The sequence below is a fragment of the Carlito syrichta genome, unplaced genomic scaffold (genome assembly GCF_000164805.1).
Source record: "Carlito syrichta isolate Samal-C Ts95f unplaced genomic scaffold, Tarsius_syrichta-2.0.1 Scaffold303603, whole genome shotgun sequence".
In the NCBI taxonomy this organism is placed as follows: domain Eukaryota; kingdom Metazoa; phylum Chordata; class Mammalia; order Primates; family Tarsiidae; genus Carlito; species Carlito syrichta.
The window spans coordinates 86,755-108,330 of NW_007247699.1; the positions used below are offsets into that span (position 1 = coordinate 86,755).

Here is a 21,576-nt window from a genome sequence, read left to right on the forward strand (position 1 = left end):
TCGCTGGAGCCCAGCAGGTCGAGGCTCCCGGCCACCGCACTCCAGTCTGAGTGACAGAGTGAGACTCCAACTCAAAAAAAAAAAAAACAACAAAGAAAAACATGAAGTTTCTAGTTTAATTTATTTTAATGACAGTAATAGAAGATCATTACCCCAGACTAGTAGCAAATGTGCTTTGTTCTATTTTCTTCCTCTGTTATTTTTAAAAGTCTAATAAGTATTTTAATATTTATGCTGCAAATACTCTTGAAAGCATTATGGTTGTTTTTTTACAAAAACTGTTTGCTACTGTTCCTTGAATTCTTTTCTTCTCTGGTTTTTTTTTTTTTTTTTTTTGGTAGGAAAAGATTGTCCCAACTAGTGACTGAGATCTAGAAACAGCAGCCTACTGTTAAGATTCCTGAACGGATTCCCTTTCACAAGACCATAAAAGTATAGACTGCTAGGCATACTTCTCCTTTGCTCTTAACTGGGCCTTAACAGGGAAGCTAACAATATTAGACAACAAACACTAGGTCGTAAAGTATAGGAACATTTTATGAATAAGTTGAAGGTAATCTGCTTTGAATAAAATCTTATGCGGTCATATTGTATAGATGATTTTTTATCAGTTCCATAAATCTTAAATTTTCTTTCCCTTAAAATAAATTACAGTGTGTGCAGTGGCAGTAAGGAATTGCTTAGAGTGTCAACAGCACTCACAATTGAAAACAAGGGGAGATAAAGGCTTGAAAACAATGCCGAGCCTTATTCCCTCAGGGACATCTGCAGCAAAGGTAAGTATATAGAATAATTAATTTTTAAAAGCATTCTCTTATTTTACAATTAAGACTGTTAATTTGTTTATTTCAACATAAAGTTAACTAAATCTGACAGAGATCCTAAAATAGTTATTTTAGGCTGTGGACATAACATTCAAATATTTGTGTTTAAATATACAATAAAGATTTGTTTATACTTAATCTTGTCTGCTTTTCCAAATGTTTACTTTTCTTCTGCGATACCTTTTCCTTCAAATATGTGATTTGTTCTCCCTGCATGACTCCCTGCTCTCCCCTTCCCCCCGCCCCAGAAAGGAGAAAAAAGCACAGATGAAAAACTAGGAAAATGATTATAGCCTTGCTTTTCTGATTCTGTAATACTGCATTTGTTTTTTAAAAATATCTGTGTAATGTGTGTGTGTTTGTGTGTGTGTGTATGTGTATATATATATATATACACATGTATTTTTATCTTAAATAGAGTCCTGTGGACATAGTGACTGGTGGTATAGCTCCTGTAAGAGATCTTGACAGACTTCTACAAGACATGGATATTAATCGGCTTAGAGCAGTTGTTTTCAGAGACATAGTAAGTTATAATATTTCTTTCATGTACTCCGCTAGCTGATACATGTTTCCTCTTAGGCCCAAAGTATTGAAAATAAAAACTCTTTGTGACGTAAAACAGTCCAGTAGAAACAGGAAGGCCTAGAAACCAGTTTTCTTGACAGTTATTTTAGAATCTTAGAATATTAGGAAGGATTATCTATATAAAAGAAGCAAGTAGATCAGAGTAATGATACTAAAAAGAGTAATGCATTATTTCATGGTAAGTACTGTGAGGGCTTTGCACGTATTCATTAAGTCCAACAACGTCTTAAGCTGTGTGCTTTTGTAATTTCCTTTTCGTAAATGAAGAGTCTGAGGCACATAGAGTTTTAGCTTGTTTAAGCTAATGTTGCTAGTAAGTGATAAAACCAGGACTCAAATTCAGCAGTCCTAAGTCCAGAATCCAGACTCTTGGATGTAATGAATTTTTCAACTTCTGAATGACATGTTATTTTATTGAATATTGGATAATTTTTCCTCAAGATTGATACTAAGGTTAATGTGATACTAAGGTTTGCTAATGAAGATCCTAAGGTTTACCAATGATGAAATGTTAGTGTGGTGTATTTAATTTTTTAAAGATGAAAATAACTTTATCTTAGCTGATCTTGATATAGAATATTGCTGCTTTTCATGTGGAAATCTTAGTCATATAGAAAGTATAAAAATGAAAATAAAAATCATTTATAATTCCCTTCCCCAGCATTTGGAGTGTTATCATTAGTACATATTTGTTGAACACTTAATGTATGTTTATTACTGGTTGCTCCAAATACATTTTACATATATCTTCCTTATAAATTTATAACTTCAATTTTTCCCTTCTTTTTCTTTAGTAGTATAGTCCTCTCTTGAGTTCTTGACTAGGTTTGTATACACCTACAGAATTTTGAGTATTATTACTACTTAGTATTCAACACAAATTGTATATTAACCACATTACTGGATGCTCTATAACTATTATCTCACTTAATTCTCAAGAATCCTATGAGGAAGATAGCAATGTTCAGTTAAGTAATGTGCTTAAGATCATACAACTAGTAAGGGGGAAGTGAGTTCAGAACCTAGGGAATTGGATTCTTGATATTTTAATCTTAACTAATACTGCCTCCCTAGATCTCAATAATTTAATCGTGTTATTCCACTAATTAAGAAGCCATCAATTTTTTTCCCCCCAGAATGCTTTGACTGTGTCATCTATTTTGGGACCAAATGTTGCTGCTTTCTTCTCTCCCCATTTTATTTTACTGAGTGGGATTCTGAGTCTTTTGCCCCCAAATTTCCTAGAAGACTTTTTGAAAAATCTAGAATAGGTAATATTGCTCTTTTGCTTTCAAAATTTTCTGATAGCCTCCTATAACACTTAAGATGGAATCCGGACTCCTCACACTGCCTCAATATGATTTCTAACCAGTTATTATATCACAATATCTGGAAAAATTTAGAATATTTCCTTTATCTACCATGTGATTAATGAAAGTATTAAATAATTTTACATATTTTATAATTTTAAAAGTTATATAATCGCTTTATAGGAATTTTAGAAAAAAGAAAAGACTGTATTCCCCAACCATATCCCAGAGTTTAGCCTCTTCTAGCATAAGGAACCTTTGATGAAAAGGAAATGACCTAAGATTGAGGATATAAAGAATTTACTACCTTGGGGTTAAGAGCTTAGGTTTTTAATTGCTGTAATCTGAGTTCAGATTTGCTTTTATACATATGGTATGCCCTTAGGTAAGCTACTTCTTTAAGCCTCATCTTGTTTAAATTTGCTAATGAGTATATATGAAGTACATAGTATAGTACTTGACTTGTAGTAAATATTCAATAAATGAAAGCTACAGTTGAAAAATCTATTTCAGGAGTTAGTATTTAAATATACGAATTTATGGGATTTTTTAAAATTTAGGGGTCAGAAATCAGGCATACACTATAAACTTCATAAAGTAGTAAACAATGAACATGCTAACCAGCTAAAAATATGGATTTAGATAGGCATAAGTACTTTATAACATATTAAGAAGTTAAGATCAAGTAAATTATTTGCCTACATTTTTAATACTCATATCATTGGCAACAGTTATAATAGCAGAATTGTATGGCAGAAGACCATAGTCATGTCTGTAGAAAAAAGGATGGCTAATAAAAAAGGAAAAATATACACTTATTTTTTCCAACAAGACTAAGAAGTTGTTACACATTATTCTATAGATTTTGTCAGATTACAAATAGGTCTAAGAATTGTATCACATGGAGCAATTTAGGAAGAGCCTGATTTTTTTTTTTTTGGAAATTGTATCCCAAACTTCTGACACTTACTAGCTTTTAGTCTCTTACCATTAGTTTCTTTTTACAGGCATACCTTATTTTATTGTACTTTCCGTTATTGCACACTGCAGACATTGCATTTTTTACAGGTTGTTGTTTTGTGGCAACCTTGTATTGAGCTAGGCTATCAGTGCCATTTATCCAACAACATGTGCTGACTTCATGTCTTTATTTCACTTGTTGGTTAATTCTTGCATTTCAGGTCTTTTTATTATTATATCTTTTTATTTATTATATGGTGATCTGTGATAAGTGGTCTTTAATGTTACTATCACAACAAATCAAGCCCATATAAGACCGCAAACTTAATTGATAAATATTGGTCTGAGCACTTCACCAGCTAGCCATAGCCATTTTCCCTCTCCTTGGGCGACCCTGTTTTTTGAGATACAACAGTGTTGCAATTGGCCAATTAATTACCCTACAGTGGCTTCCAAGTGTTCAGGTGAAAGGAAGGATCACATCTCTTACTTTAAATCAAAAGTTAGAAGTGATTAAGCTTAGTGAGGAAGGTATATCAAAAATTGTTATAGGCCAAATGCTGAGCTTCTTGTGTCAAATGTTTAGCTAAGTTTGAATGCAAAGAAATGGTTTTTTTTTGGTTTGTTTTCTTTTGTGTCTAGTTGGATTCTCACTGTGTCACTCAGGCTAGAGTGCGGTGGAATGATCACTGCTCATTGCAGTCTCAACCTCCTGGGCTCAGGTGATTCTTTCACCTCAGCTTCCTGAATAGCTGGGACTACAGGCGCATACCACCACATCTGGCTAGTTTTTTTTTTTTTTTTTTGTAGAGACAAAGTCTCGCTGTGTTGCCCAGGATGGTTTTGAACTCTTGGGCTCATCCGATCCTCCTTCCTTGGCCTTCCAACTTACTAGGATTACAAATGTGGAGCCACTGCACCTGGCCTGCTTTCTTATCATTTGTTTACTCACTGGAGTAGTAGTTCACTTTAAATTCCCTTTAAGAACTTTTCCTTGGCCCTTGTCTTTTATATTTAAATATTGTAATATGGAATAAAACTAAGTCATGTTAATTAATGGTGGCATAATCAACTGCTTTTAATTTTTTTTTCCCAGGAGGATAGCAAACAAGCTCAATTTTTAGCCTTGGCAGTTGTATACTTTATCTCTGTTCTTATGGTCTCCAAGTACAGAGACATTTTGGAACCCCAGAATGAAAGGCATAGCCAGTCATGTAAGGAAACTGGTGGTGAAAATGGGAATGTGTCACTCCCTGGTAAGTTTCCATCTTTTATTTCCTTGTACCAAAGATCAAGTAAAATGTTACCTACTTTTGATGGTGAAAATATTGATATTGGAGTTTATATCCATTTACGTATTTGTGAAGTGAGAACATGCATTTTTATTAATAACTAAATAGTTTTATTTCAAGTATCATGTAGTCAATTGCAGTTGGGTGATATATTTTGTTCTTAAAATGAACCATCTAATTAAAAGGTAAGTTACAAAATGATATTTTTAATAAATAAAGAATTTGGAAAATTTTATCAACTTCAGCATTTGCCATGAGGAATAACTAACTCATTTTCTCTGTGAGAGATTTTTGAACAAATAATTAAAAAAAAAATTTATTTTAGATTCAAGGAGTACTTGTGCAGGTTTGTTAAATGGGTATATTGTGTGATGGTGAGGTTTGAGCTTCTATTGAATCTGTCACCCAAGTGGAGCATGGTACACAGTGGGTAGTTTTTTAACTCTTGCTCCCTTCTCTCCTTCTCTCCCTTTCCCCTTTTGGTATCCCAGTGTCTGTTGTTCCTATCCTTATACCTATGTGTACTCAGTGTTTAGCTCCCATGTATAAGTGCGAACATGCAGTATTGGGTTTTCTGTTTCTGTGTTAATTTGCTTACAGTAATGGCCTCCAGCTGCATCCAAGTTGGACAAATAACTTTAATAATTAGTCTTAAAAGTAGTTGCCAGATATAAAAGTATAGATAGATAAGTAGCTTTTACAGTTATAAAAGTAGCTCTGCCCAAAGGAGCCAGTTTATTTGTTAGTTACTCATATACCTATTGGGTATGTGAGCATATTTATGAACAAAACAGAAGAAAAAATATCTCTGCTCTCATGGAGCTTATATTCTTGTGGGAGGGAATAGAAAACAGATACGTGCAATAAATAAATTGTATCTTAGAAGGTGGTAAAAGTGCTGATAAAATAAAAAAATGTGACAAGGGTAAATACCAGGAATAGGCAGGAATGTCTGAGTGTGAATTTTTATTATTTTATTTTAAAGATGTGGGGTACAATTCAGGGGTAGGTATACAAATGTTGATTATGTAGGTACCCTTGTTGATGAGGTGTGCCCCTTCCTCCCCTAGCAGTTTCCCTGAACTGCCCCGACTCCCCTGGCAGTGTCCCACTACTGCCAATCCCTTTCTTATAGTATTATGATAATTGTTCAAGGTCTGCTTATGAGTGAGAACATATGGTACTCTTTTCTTTGTTTCTGTGGTAGATCACTGAGTATAATCGACTCTAAATCCATCTAAGTTGCTGCAAAGTCCATATGTTTGTCCTTTATGGCTGCATAATATTCCATTGTGTATATTTTTTTAATCCAGTCCAGCTTTGATGGGGAACATGGTTGGTTCCATGTTTTTGCTATTGTGAATAGAGCTGTAACAAACATACGTGTGCAGGTATCTTTTCTGTAGAATGATTTGAGTTCCTCCGGGTATGTTCCCAGTAGGGGAATTGCTAGGTCATATGCAAGGTCAATTTCTACTTCTTTCAGAAATTGCCACACTGTATTCCAAAGAGGTTGCACTAGTTTGCATTCCCACCAGCTGTGTAGAAGCATTCCTTTTTCTCTGTGTCCTCGCTAGCAGAGTGTGGATTTTTTTCTAAGAGAAATGAGAAATCAGTGGAGGGTTTTGAATAGAAGAGTCACAAGTGACTTATGTTTTTAAAAGTGACACTCTGGATTCTGTGTTGAGGACCCACGCCTAAAAAGGGAGGAACGCCAGTGCTTTGGCTTTGTACTGCTGTAGCATACCGCCTTGTAGCTGAGTGACTGAGGACCATAACTGGTTTAATTTTATTTTCATGATTCTGTGAGTTAGATTTAGATAGGTCACAGTGGGAATTTCTATTCCAGATGATGGTTGCTGGACGTGGAAAATCTTAAGATGGTTTCTTTCTTTTTATTTTATTTTTTTGCTAATTGACTTTAATTTTTAGTCAGGTTTATTGAGGAATAGTTTTCATACAGTAAAACCCTTTAAAGTGTATAGTTTGATGGGTTTTGATAGTATACAGAGGTATAACCACCACTACAGTCAAGATATAGAATATTTCCATCACTGCAGAAAGTTCTCCTTTTGTAATTCACCTCTGCCATAGGCAGCCTCTAATGTGATACCCGTCTATATAGTATTTGGCTTTTCAGAATCCTATATAAATAAAATCATATATACAGTATTCTTTTAAAATAATTTTGTTTCATACTAGTTTATTTAGGGATTCTACTGTCACCTCTCAATAGATTTTTACAAATTTCTCATATCCCTTTTCACTCATTAATTCACCCATTGTTCATTCATCTGTTGAAGGGCATTTTGGCTTTTCTGTTTGTGTGTCTAGTGTCTCAGCTGGGATGGCTCTAAGAGCTGGGACTGACTGACTGAAACAGCTGAGCTGGGGTTTCATGTCTAGGGCCTTGACACATGTTCTCAATTAGATTCCTGTTTTCCTTCATTAGTTTGGAGGACCTCTTTCTCTCCATATGGTCTTTCCACATGTTCTTTCAAGCAAAGTAGATCAGAAATCAGCCAGGTGTCTTATAGAAGCTCTTAGGAATTCTGGAAATGCAAAAGCTGCCAGATCTTAAAACTGGGGCCCAGTATTAACTCAGTGCTTCCCGTGTCGTATTCTGTTGGTTAATGTAAGTCATGCCCTGTCCAGATTCAAGGACTTCTCAAGGAGGTGACTAGCAGGAAGCATGAGGCAGTAGGATCATTAAAGTAACCATCTTCTGCAACCAGTTAGGAGGATATGACAGTAATTAAGGCAAGAGGTAATGGTGAGATGGACTAGTTGGTAAATGTAGAGAAGGTAAGAAGTAGTCAGATTCTAGATGTTTTGTGGTAGAAAAACACTATTTTTAAACATTAAATGTGGGTTGCCAAGAAAAATGATGGCCAAGAATAATTACAAGTTATGGTGGCATGAGCTAAAGGTGTAACAGATTTTCAGGGAAAGATAAAAGAATAAGGAATTCAGTTTTCAAGATGTTGACTTTGAGATGTCTTTTTGACAAATAAAAGAAGATATAGGGTAGCAGTTCAGTACAACAATCCTGACTTTTTTTGGGGAGGTTGGCTATAGTGTATTTAAAACTTGGAGTTTGACTGAGATCACCAAAGGAATACATATAGATAGACCAAGGATTGAGCCCTATATCCCTCCACACTTAAGAAATCAGGGAGAAAAAGAAGTGAAGAATGTTAAGAAGGAACAACCAGTGATGTAGTAGAAGGAAAACCAGAAATGCATGGTGTCCTGCAAACCACGTGAATAAAGCGATATCTAATTGGAGGGAATAATCAGCTGCTGCTGTTACATGAAGTGTTATCAGGACTGAGAACTCACCTTTGGATTTAGCCAACTGCAGGCGTTGGTGACCTTGAGAAGAGCATTTTTGTTAGGATGGGTGAAAGTTTGAAAGCACTGAAAGTCAAACAGAGTGAAAAGGGGATGTTCCTTTTTAAACTGAATTTTAAAGATCATTGAGTTATTTATGCATGTAGGAGAGGTAACACGTTTTCCAGCTGCAAAAACCATGTTTGAGCTAGAGGGTTTTACTTTCTCCTAGGGTTTTGGATTTTTTCTTATAGGCCAGTGGCTTTCAACCTGTGTTGCTACCGATTGGTATATCATGACCTATTTCCAGGACTTTATTTATCTGTTTGCAAGTATTTTATTATTTTTATATATGTATATATTTTATTATTCCACCTATTTTGCTTATAGGTACATTCACTCAGTATATTTATAAATTTTATGTGATTAGTTTTTGCTTTTTTAGAACATAATGCATTTCATAATTTAAAATTAATGATGGCTTTAGGACTGAGTATACCTTTTAAAATCAGTTCTAAGTTTTTTGTTTGTGTATTTCTTCTGTTTCTGGGTAGAAAACACCTCAGCAGCCTTCAGCACTTTAACTCCAGCATCGGTGGAAGAATCTGAAAGCACATCATCTGCTCGAAGGAGGGACTCAGGCATTGGGGAGGAAACAACTACTGGTTTAGGGGGCAGTGTGGATGTAACACCTCATACAGCACCTTCTAGTGTCATCGCAGGCCCAGATGCAATCAGTGAGGTACTGTCCACTCTTTCCTTAGAAGTCAATAAATCCCAGGAAATCAAAAGTGACGGAAGAAATGAGTTGGATCCTAAGGCTACCCCGTCAGTTTCAGTTTCAAAAAATGTCAACGTGAAGGACATTCTCCGAAGCTTGGTTAACATACCAGCAGATGGAGTCACAGTGGATCCTGCCCTTCTGCCACCAGCCTGCCTTGGAGCCCTTGGTGATCTATCTGTTGAACAACCTGTGCAGTTCAGATCTTTTGACAGGTACTATAAATAGTTTTTTGTTTTGATAAGCTTCTACAGTTGGCCTTTGAACTATATGGGGCTTTTAGGGATGGTGCTCCCACCTGCAATTGAAAGTTCACATACAACTTTTCACAACACTTAACCACCAATAACTTATGTTGACTAGAAGCCTTACTGATAACATAAAAAATTAGTTGACACTTTTTTATGTTATGCATATTCAATAAAGTAAGCTTGAGAAAAGAAAATCATAAAGAAGGGAAAATATATTTTACTATTAACTGAAAGTGCATTGTCATAAAGGTCTTCATTCTCATCATTGTCACGCTGAGTAGGCTGAAGAGGAGAAGGAAGATGAGGGGTTAGAGGCAGGCACACTCGGTGTAACTTTTTGGAAATTTAAGTCATAGTTTGTCTGACTTTTCTTTTTTTATTTCTCTGAAACTGTTGCTATATGATACCCATTCTTTTTCGACGATGTGCTTTAGTTTCAGTGTCCACATCATAGACGGGTCCATGTTGTAAAAGAAGTCAAAAGCAGCCTTGACTCCTCAGAACTTTCCACAGGGTTGTCTCGTGTCACTTTGCTTTCTGCCAGTGGTGCATCTACATCTTCTGCCTCATCTTCTGGCACTTGTTTGAATGCTCTTGTTTCCATGCAGTCCTTTTCTGTTAATTCCTTTGATGTGGATGGGTTAGTTCTTGACTTTCTCCAAGATCCATAATTTGAAACCCTACACCCTCCCCTTTTTGCCATATCCAAAATTTATCTCAGGATTTCCTTGATTGGTTCTGTCGTAAATCCAGTGAAGTCATGCACAACACCTGGACACAGTTTTCTCCAGCAGGAATGTATTGTTTCAGGCTTGAGCTTTTCATGGATTTTTCTATAACAACCATCTTCAGTGGTGTAATACTTCTAAACTTTCATGGTGTTCTCTCCATAGTGTCCTCTTTCATAGTTATTGACCATCCTTTTCATAGAGTACTGTGTATGATGTACTTAAAGGTCCTAGTGACCCCTGATCCAAATTAGAGATACTGTGTTCGTAGGCAAGTAGACCACTTCGTTGTTGCACTTATGGAATTCTGGGTAACCAGGGGTATTGTCCAGTATCATAAGAACTTGAAAAGGCTGTCCCTTATTGGCAAGGTACTTCGTGACTTCAGGGTCAAATCATTGATGGAACCAGTCTAGTTCTTGTTCAGGCTTTCTTGTTGTACAACCAGAATACTGGCAGGTGGTATTTATTTTTTCACTTCAGGGCTTAGGGGAGTTATCAGCTTTATAAATAAAGGCAGTCCTGATCATAAACTCCACTGTGTTTGCACAAAACAGTGGAGTTAGCTCATCTCTTCCTTCCATAAATTCCATAAGTCCCAGTGCTCACTTTTCTTCCTTACTAATAAGTGTTCTTTGTGGCTGTTTTTTTCTTTTCTCCCCCAGAATAGGGAACTTTTGTCTGCATTAAAAACCTGTTCAGGAAGATATCCTTTCTTCTTAGTGATTTTCTTAATGATGTCTAGGAACTTGTCAACTGCCTCTGGGGTAGCAGAAACTGCTTCTCTTGTTATTTTGACATCTTTAAGCCAAACTTTTTTCTAAAATTTTCAAATTATCCTTTGCTGGCTATGAAATACTCCAGCTTTAGATCCTTTATTTCCCATTTGCTTCAAGTTGTCATAATATGGTTTTGCTTTTTCTTGAGCCTTATTAGAGTCTATAGGTATATCTTTCTTTTTTTTTTTTGAGTTGGAGTCTCACTCTGTCCCCCAGATTGGAGTGCAGTGGCCACTCCCAGTCACCGCAGCCTCGACCTGCTGGGCTCCGGCGATCCTTCCGCCTCAGCCTTCCGAGTAGCCGGAATTACAGGCATGCGCCACCATGCCCGGCTGATTTTTTGATTTATTGTAGAGATGAGGTCTTGCTGCCCAGGCGGGTCTCAAACCTGTGGGCTCAGGCAATCCACTTACTTCAGCCTCCCAAAGGCGCGGGGTTACAGGCTGAGCCACTGAGCCCGGCCGGGATATCTTTCTTTTTGAGTTGGAGTCTCACTCCGTCGCCCAGACTGGAGTGCAGTGGCCGCTCCCGGCCACCGCAGCCTCAACCTGCTGGGCTCCGGCGATCCTTCCGCCTCAGCCTTCCGAGTAGCCAGAACTACAGGCATGCGCTACCACACCCAGCTAATTTTTTGATTTATTGTAGAGATGAGGTCTCGCCAATTTGCCCAGGAGGTTCTCGAACCTGCTGGCTCAGGCACTCCACTCACCTCAACCTCCCAAAGCGCTGGGATTACAGGCTGAGCCACCGAGCCCTGCTGGTATATCTTTCTTATAGCAATTCTGCACCTACAAAAAAAACTGCATTTTCATGTGAGATAAAGAGTGGGGTGTTTTTTTGCGCTTACTGGTGTCATTGCACTGACAACTTCACAAATTTTCTTTTTAACAATGGTCCTTACACGGGGTTCATTTACCTTGAAATGGCAGGCAACCATAGCTGCAAACTTAAATCTACAGAGTATATCAAGCAATTCAACTTTTTCTTATAATGTCATGACTTTTCTCTACTTCTTGGGAACATGTCCATCACTGGTGGCACTTTGAATGGGTCCCATGGTGTTACTCAAGGTTTATGGTATTGTACTAAACATGAAAACAATGTGAGCACTGAGAGAGATCACTTTTTACTATGATACACAATTTACTGGAGAGATGAACTGCTTACTCTGAAATGATTGGTGTCAGATGGCATTTGGAGCCAATGCTTGCAACACCTACACGCACCACAATAGCAAAGGAAGTAGCTACAAAATTATAACAGTAGTACAGTATACATTAAAGTTAATTTTATGCAGTTATGATTTAATGCGGGTTTACATTTCTCTCAATTGTGAATGATGCTATGAACTGGTTGTGTTTGTAACTTTTGATAAATTTTAATTTTTTTATCCACTGAGTGGATTTTTATTTTATTTAAAAAATTTAAAAAATTGATATATAGTAATTATACATTTTTAAAAAGGTACATGTGATTTTTTTGTTTGTTTGTTTGGTTTTTTTTTTTGAGTTGGAGTCTCACTCTTGAGCCCCAGGCTGGAGTTCAGTGGCATTCTCACGGCCACCGCAGCCTCAGCCTGCTGCGCTTAGGTCGTCCTTCTGCATCAGCCTTCCAAGTAGCTGGAACTATATACGCATGCCACCATGCCCAGCTAGTTTTTGTGATTTATAGTAGAGATGAGGTCTCACCATGTTGCCCAGGTTGGTCTCGAACCACTGGGCTCAGACAGTCCTCTTGCCATGCCTCCCAAAGTGCTGGGATTACAGGCTGAACCCCTGTGCCTGGCCTGGAACATGTGATATTTTAAAAATTGCATACCATGTGTTATGATCAAACCAAGGTATTTAGGGTATCCATCACCTCAAACCTTTATCATTTCTTTGTGTTGAGAACATTCTAAATCTTCTCTTATAGCTGTTTTGAAATATACAATATTTGTTGTTCAGTATAGTCACCCTACTGTGCCATTGAGTGCTAGTACTTATTCCTTCTATCTAATTGTATGTTTGTACTCATTAGCCAACCTCACTTTATCTCCTTTGCCCATACTTCCCAGCCTCTGGTAACTATTATTCTGCTGCCATCTAATTCCATGAGATCTACTTTTGTAGCTCATATAAATGAGTGAGAACATGTGATATTTGTTTTTCTGTACCTGGGTTCTTTCACTTAACCTAATGATCTCCAGTTCCATCCATGGTGCTGCGATTGACAGAATTTCTTCTTCTTCTTTTTTAAAATGGCTTGATAGTCTTCCATGGAATATATATAATACATTTTTCTTATCCATTCATCCACTGATGGACACTTAGGTTGATTCTGTATCATTCTTCTGTACATGGATATCTACTTTTCCTGTACCATTTATTGAAGAGGGTGTTTTTTCCCCAATGGTTGTTCTTGGCACTTTTGTTGGAAATCATTTGGCTTTACACTCATCGATTTATTTCTGGGTTTTTAATTCTGTTCCATTGGTCTGTGTATCTATTTTTATGACAAATATCATGCTGTTTTGGTTAGTATAGGCTTATGATATATTTTGAAGTTAGGTAGTGTGATGCCTCCAGCTTATTCTTTTGCTCAGGATTACTTTGACTACTTTGAGTCCTTTGTGGTTCCATGTAAATATTAGGATTGTTTTTTCTATTTCTGTAAGGAATGTTGTTGGTATTTTGATAGGGATTGCATAAATCTGTAGATTGCTTTGGGTAGTATGGTCATTTTAACCAGAGTCCCTGGGGGTATAAGCACTGAAAAGAGCCCTTCTGGGGTCTCCCAGCCTGATGTACTCTATGGAGCTGCCTGGAGGCCACCCAATAGCACTGCTCCAGAGTGGGATTTGCACTGAGTCCTACACACCTTAGCAGTTCCAGCATTTCTGTGTTCTCCATTTTGAGAACACAGACCCCACTAGACTGCATTTTACTGTATATTACTGTGGTGGCACGTGCCTGTAGTTCCAGCTACATGGGAGACCATGGAAGACAAAGATAGGATGATAGTTTGAGAGCAGGAGTCTGAGTTCAGCTTGAGGTGCAGAGTGAAACCCCATCTCTAGAAATATAGAAAAACCCAAAGACAGTATTAATTTTTTTCAGGAATAAGCATAGGATGTTTTTCCATTTGTTTGTGTTCTCTTTAATTTCTTTCATCAGTGTTCTATAGTTTTCCTTGTAGAAGAAGTCTTTCACCACCTTGGTTAAATTTATTCCTGGTTTTTTTTTGGTAGCTATTGTAAATAAGATTGCTTTCTTTCTTTATTTTTCTTTTAGCTACTTCATTATTGGTATATAGAAATGCTACTGATTTTTTTGTATATTGATTTTGTATTTGCAACTTTACTGAATGTATCAGTTCTCAGAGTTTTGGAGTGGTGTCATTAGGTTTTTCTAGATATATGATCTTGTCATCTACAAAGAGGGACAGTTTGATTTACTTTTTTTCAATTTGTTTAGCCTTAATTTTCTTATTTTTTGCCCCATTCAGTATGATTTCAGCTGTGGGTTTGTTGTATATGGCCTTCATTATGTTGAGGTTTGTCCCTCTATTGCTAAGGCTAATATGTTTAGAGTTTTTATCATGAAAAGATGTTGAATTTTATCAAATGCTTTTCTGTGTCTGTTGAGATGATCATATGGTTTTTGTTCTTCATTTTGTTGGTGTAATGTGTCACATGTATTGATTTGTATATGTTGAACCATCTCTGTGACCCTCACTTGATCATGGTGTGTTATCTTTTTGTTGGGTTCTTGGATTTGGCTTGTTAGTATTTTTTTTGAGGATTTTTACATCTCTTTTCATCAGGAATATGGGCCATTGGTTTTTGTTGTTGTGTTATGTCCTTATGTGGTTTTGGTATCAGCGTAATGTTCATCTTGTGGAATTTGTTAAGGAGCATTCCTTTCTCTTTAGTTTTTTAATAATTTGAGAAGAATTGTTATTATTTCTTTTTTATAAATTTGATATAGTTTAGCTATAAGGTCATCCATCTGGTCTTGGTCTTTTCTTGTTGGGAGATTTTTAAATCACTGATTCAGTCTTGTTACTCATTAGTGGTCTGTTCAGTTTTTCTATCTATTCCTATTTCAATCTTAGGAGAGTGTACGTGTCCAGGAATTTATCCTTTTCCTACAGGTTTTCTAATTTTGTTAGTATATTGTTGTCCACAAAAGTCTCTAAGGATCCTTTTCATTTCTTTAGTATCCGGTGTAATGTCTTTTTTCTTTTTTCATTTATTTTGGTCTTTTTTTTCTTGGTTAGTCTAGTTACCAGTTTATTGATTTGTTTCTCTTTTTAAAAGATCGCTTTTTGTTGGGTCCTGTGGCTTGCACCTCTAGACTCAGCCACTCAGGTTGCTAAGGTAGGATCATTTGAGCCCAGGAGCTCAGGTTGCTAAGGTAGGATCATTTGAGCCCTGGGGGTAGAGGCCAGGTGGCTCTCAGGTACTGGAGCATGTGCCTTGGCTCCCTCTGTCCTGGGGGCAGCCTCCCAGTGTGCTGCTTTGCCTGTTCCACGGGTGTCGGACACTGTGTGGCTTAGAGTGCTGGGGTCCTCACTGTACTTCTGGGTCCAGCTAGCCTGGAACCAGTTTCCCCACACTGCAGCCCTCCAGGTGTATGTGGGGGAATGTTAGCAGGGCCCCAGGACTAGAATGCAGTCCAGTAGGGTTTGTGATCTCAAAGTGGGACCATACTGTAGCTACACAGGTCTCTGTGGATGTGTGGAACCCAGCACAAATTTCTCTCTGGAAGAGTGCTGTTGGGTGGGCTCCAGGCAGCTCCCTAGAGTGTACCAGGCTGCGAGTCCCTGGGGGCTCTCTGGTGCTTAGGATTGCAGGAGTGTATGGTGGCAATGGGACTTTGGGGATCTCTCGCTTACCTTTTCCCTGCCCTGGAGTTTCTCCTGGCTCCAAGCAGATCCCAGCCAGGTCAGCTACTTTGCTTCCCTCTCTTTTCATCCCCTGAGGTTGGTTCCCTGTTACTTCCTTGCTGAATTCAAGTGTTCTCTACTAGACACTCCTTGAGGTGTGATCACTTACTCCCTGTTTCCGGCCTTCTCTGTGAAGGAGCTGAGTGCCGGGCACCTCTGGTCAGCCATCTCAAAGCCCCCTCTCAAATTTTTACTTTTCATAATCGATTTGTATATGTTTTAGGGTAGTAAATAATAAAAAGGACTAATATTTTATAGATTCCTGACATTCTTTTTTTTTTTTTGAGTTGGAGTCTCACTCTGTCGCCCAGACTGGAGTGCAGTGGCCACTCCCGGCCACCGCAGCCTCGACCTGCTGGGCTCTGGCCATCCTTCCACCTCAGCCTTCCGAGTAGCCGGAATTACAGGCGCATGCTACCACGCCCAGCTAATTTTTTGATTTATTGTAGGGATGAGGTCTCGCCAATTGCCCAGGCGGGTCTCAAACCCGCGGGCTCAGGCAATCCACTCACCTCGGCCTCCCAAAGCACGGAATTACAGGCTGAACCATGGAGCCCAGCTGATTCCTGACATTCTTAACATTTTCTTAATTGTTTCGATATTTCTAGGCTACTTTTGTGAGTTTTTTGAAGTTATTGTGAATCTCTAAAAAATTTTCCAATGTACTTGTTTTTAAAAATGTATGGTTACGTGGATTTATGCAGTTCACACCTGTGTTGTTCAAGAGTCAATTGTGTTTGTAAATTGTAAAAATAAAAGGATAATAGAAGTTCAGGTTAACTCTGTCAAATTTTGAAGATTTCATAGTAAAATGGGATGTTTTAATTTAGTTTATAAAAATCACAGAGGTATTTTTGTTGTATTGTTTGCACATCGTTACATTTTCTTTATATATTATTAAATTTGTGGCAGTTCTACCTGTAAGGCATATATTAGCATCATGAAACATATTCTTTTAATATAGTTAGTATTATTGTTATCTGGAAACAAGCTCTAGTTTACAGAAAGATTGCTAGGACAAAGAACTTTTATTTTTCCTGAGCCATTTGAATGGAGGTTGCTGATACGATGTTCCATCACCTCTTAATACTTATTCTATATTTTCCACACACTACATTGCATTTGTTGAAATAAGGAAATGAACATCGATATAATCCCATCTTCTGATCCTCAAATAACTTTTGTGTTTTGCACATCGTCTTAATAATGTCCAGTTCACAATCATGTGCTATGCTTAGTTGTGTGTCTTTATTTTTTCTTCAACCTGGAAGAATAGTTCCAGACTCTTTCCCTGAATTTAATTATCTTTTCACTGTAGAAAATTACAGCTCAGCTGTTTTTTAGAAAATCTCCCTAGTTTAGATTTGTCTCATTTTTTTCAAGATTAGATTTGACTTGATTTTTGGCAGGACCACCACAGAAGTGACCCTGTTTCTTCTTGTATCCTATCAAGTGGTCCATGGTTTTATCTTATTTCTCATGATACTCATTCCGATTACTTACATGAATGGTATTTTCTATATTTCTTTACTGTTAAGGTACTCCTTGTGAAGAAATACTGTGAAACTCTTATATCATATTTTCAATTCATGATTGGTCTTATAGTTTTCTATTTTACTCAGTGGCTTATAATCTGTTATTGTTGTTGTTGTTCATGTAGATGCTCAAATTGCTTCTGATTCTGCCGGTGTGATTTCCTTTTAGTTAGCTTCTGTTTTTTTGTTTTTTGTTTTGACATGTTCTTATCATAATTTAACCTTTTCTTGACAACAACAAAATAAACAACCTGATAATGGAAAAAGACTAAATAAAAAAGATACTGCTCTATAGTCCAACAGTGAATGTGAATAACAGTAGAACAGATTCATACATTTTTACCTGGAAAAAGCAGTGTCTAGTATAGTTTGAAATTTGTGACCCATTTTTTAAGATGCATACACATATATTCACATATGCTTCAAAAAAGTGTATACTAAACTGTTAATAACAATGACTGTACTAAATGGGTGGGAAGAGGTATAAATGAGCAGGGTTTTTTGGACATGTTCTTAATTTTTATAATTTGTTTAAATTTGTATTAATGTTAGATTGAGTACTCATAAATATTTTAAGTGAAGCTAAACTTTAAAATTTAGCATATTAATGTAAAAATATTGGCTTCCTTATTAATGATGAAAGTTTTATATATTTTAGCATTTATTCCTTTTTAAATTGTGTAGAAAGTAAGCCTATGTCTTACTGATTCCTTAAGTGAGTAGATCATGAACATATTTGGAAACCATGCTTAGGTAGTATATTTTAAAGAATTTATAGAAGTAGAAAATAAAGGGTAATTGTGGTGACAGCGTTTTCCAGGATGTTTCGTGGAACCTGACATGTCTGGCATGCATTTAGCATATTGTCTGATAGGAAGCACACTGCCATTTTTTACCCTTTTTTCCCCCTTAGCAAGAGACTTTTTGAAAACCTTTCTTGCAGCCATGAACTAGTGGAATATCTTTGGGAATTTCAAAGCATCCCTCTGATCATGTGTTTATCTCAGGAATGCTGTGTCAGAAATCACAACTCTCCTCATATCTTAAGAATTATCAACTTCCAAGCAATAGCTGGAAAGTTTAGAGTAACAGCTACATGAGTAAAACCTTGCTGAAAGGCTGCCAGGTTGTGGCCCTTTGTGAAAGGAAAGGTGTTTGTGTTCATTCCCATGCCAAAATTCTTACTCTTATCTAATTTGAAGATCCTCTCTGGTGATTAGTGGATGCCAGGGATTTATCTTGATAAAGTTCAAGGGCTGGTCTGGCTTTTCAACTAGATCCTTAGGGACTAAAGTGATAGGTGAAAATGCTCTCTTCTCCTTGAGTGAACTATTTGTATGTTAAATAAAATAGCATTTATATGAAGGTTCGTGATATTTGAAACTGCTGTAATTCTGAAATGGAAATTCTGAACCTTATTGATCTGAAAGATGTTTTTACTATTTGCCTTTTGTTAATAAATTTAAAAAATCTTTCAAAAGAATTCCCCCTTATTTAGGTAAAACAAAAGAACTAACAATATTTTCATTTTTTATGTGTGGGACCTTAGGAAAATTACTGCTTTCTCTTCTGTAAAATGGGGATGATAATACGTAGTACTAATTTCAGAGGTTGTTGTAAATATAAATGTGAAAATTCGTGTATGTTTTTAGCATAGTTCCTCACAAATATTAAACATTTGTTGAGGTTAGTGTGTTCATAAACAAATATAATAAATACAATTTTCTCCTTCATATTGGCTTTTAACTGGCAGTTTGGTAAATTAGCTTGCATAACTGGTTATCTGTCTTCTAAATTCTTTATGCTAAAAGTACTTTCTGTTAAAATTGATGGTATATTAAAATAATTCAGATAATTAATTGTTTCTTAAACATTAAAAATATTTCAGTTTGTTTCTTAAATAGAAAACTTAAGCTGTAGTCTGAGAAAGATGCCAGAAATATCCCTAGCATGTTGCCTGGCATATAGGCTTTCAATGTTTTGTTAAATTCACGCTGCATTTTTAAAATGTGTTTTCCAAAGCATTGTGTCAAAAGATAATGTGAAATACTTAGTTTTTGCATGATTGGTCTTAAGTAGTGACAAGTTTAAATTTTTTGTAAACTATAGGATGTGCTTTACTGGTTTAGATTTACATTTACAACAAGATAAATATGGGAAGTTAAAGGTTTCCTCTATTGAAGGTTTTACACTGGAGCTTTGTAATAATATTGAAAATGATTGGTAAAGAGAATGAAAACATCCCCAAATATGCTTACCACTTAATATCCTTATAACTGAATGTTGTGACTTTGAATTTTCTTTGTTTTTATGTGACCCAAAGCTAAAGCAGTATTATTACTTCAGTAGAAGTAATTTGAATCAATCAGTGAATTTAGAAATTGATTAATTTTGTTTCTCTATTATGTACTAATTATATATCTATAGTAAACAATGAAGCCTTTCCCATTTATGAGCAGCTATATTTTTGTAATTTAATGGTAGTATATATATATATATTTTATATCTTGGAGATTTTCACTACCATTGCTTATAGAGCATTCTAGAATTATGTTTAGGTGTTAATATAATTGTGGTGATGTTTGCACAACTTTGTGAATATGTTAAAAGCCATTTGATTATATACTTTGAGTGAATTGTTAGAATGTGAATTATATCTCAATAAAGCTTTTTAGAAAGGTCAATATGAGGAAATAATTCAAATTAGAGACTCTAGTTTTAGACAGTTCTAGATATGCAGGGCAGTTCTGTCATTTACTTTGGTTAATTACTTTATCTTCCTGAGCTATTTATTTATTTTGAACCCCAGGATCTTTTTTTTTTTTTTTTTTTGAGTTGGAGTCTCACTCTGTCACCCAGACTGGAGTGCAGTGGCCGCTCCCGGCCACTGCAGCCTCGACCTGCTGGGCTCCGGTGATCCTTCCGCCTCAGCCTTCCAAGTAGCCACAATTACAGGCATGCACTACCACGCCCGGCTGATTTTTTGATTTATTGTAGAGATGAGGTCTCGGAACCCCAGGATCTTATCCTGCCGCCCAGGCTAGAGTGCAGTGGCACAGTCATGGCACACGACAGCCTGGACCTCCTGGAAATCCTTCTGCTTCAGCCTCTTGAATAGGTGGGAATATACGTGTATGACAACACGTTTGCCTAATTTTTGTGGAGTCGAAGTCTTGTTATGTTGCCTCGGCTTGTCTCAAATTTTAGGGCTTAACCAGTTCTCCTACTTTGGCCTCCCAAAATGTTGGGAATATAGTTGTGAGTCACCGCGCCCAGCTTAAAATTTCTTAATAGGTACCTAGGATTGTTTTGACAATCAAAAAATAACTCTAGGCACATTGTCAGTACTTAATAAATTGTAGCTGCTATTATAATTTATAATTTTTTTTGAGTCAAGATCTTACTCTGTCACCCAGTCTAGAGTGCGGTGCCGCAATCATAGATCACTGCAACCTTGACTTCTTGGACTCAGATGATCCTCCCGCCTCAGCCTCCTGAGTAGCTGGGTTTACAGGTGTGTGCCACCACACTTGGCTAATTTTTTATATTTTATATTTTTGTAGAGATGGAGTCAGTTACCCAGGCTGATTTTGAACTCCTGGGCTCACGCAGTCCTCCTGCCCTGGCCTCCCAAAGTGCTGGTATTACAGGCATGCACCACTATGCCCGGTCTAGAATTTATAATTTTATTTTACATAACAGGATTTTGTGGGAGCACAAAGAATAGTGAATTATGAACTTTGACTGGGGAAGCTTTGAGAGACTTACATTTGAGCAAGGTTTTGAAAGATGAGAAGGAAGTTTGTGAGCAAGAAGGGTTAAGAGGAAGGCATCTTGACTTGGGAAGAGTCTATATCCAGGGCTGTAGTTGTGGGATGATACAATGTGCTTAGTGTATGAGGGATGCAGGGTTAAATCTGTGTAGGAAGCCGTACTTCAGATGTATCATTCCTGAAAATATGTGAAAGATCTTGTACAAGGAATATTTATTGAATAGAATAAAGAATAGATATTTACGAAAGCATTATTAACAGCAAGAGGCTAGAGGATTAGAAATGAAGTTGACTTGTGTTTAATTAGCCATGTCATGTTGGATAAATAAGGATTGTGCATATATGGAACATCCGTAGCAAAGTTTTTTCTCTTATCCATTTCCCAGTTTTTTATTATGAAAATGTTCACACATATAAAGAAGTTGAAAGAATTGTACAGTGATCACTCAGAGACCCATCTTGAGATTTGACAATTAGCCTTCAGCTCTGTTTG

The 21,576-nt window shown here is 36.8% G+C and overlaps 1 protein-coding gene across 1 annotated transcript in view; it reads left to right on the forward strand.

The window, feature by feature from the left end:
* The window catches only part of LOC103261089 (lipopolysaccharide-responsive and beige-like anchor protein), a gene marked incomplete at both ends in the record, with an annotated part of 464,304 nt that overhangs the window by 81,008 nt on the left and 361,720 nt on the right, over window positions 1-21,576 (forward strand). Inside the window, 4 exons of the mRNA XM_008058703.1 lie at window positions 655-776; window positions 1,243-1,350; window positions 4,779-4,938; window positions 8,862-9,303. Coding sequence (XP_008056894.1) covers window positions 655-776; window positions 1,243-1,350; window positions 4,779-4,938; window positions 8,862-9,303 — 832 coding nt within the window. The remainder of the gene's footprint in view (window positions 1-654; window positions 777-1,242; window positions 1,351-4,778; window positions 4,939-8,861; window positions 9,304-21,576) is intronic.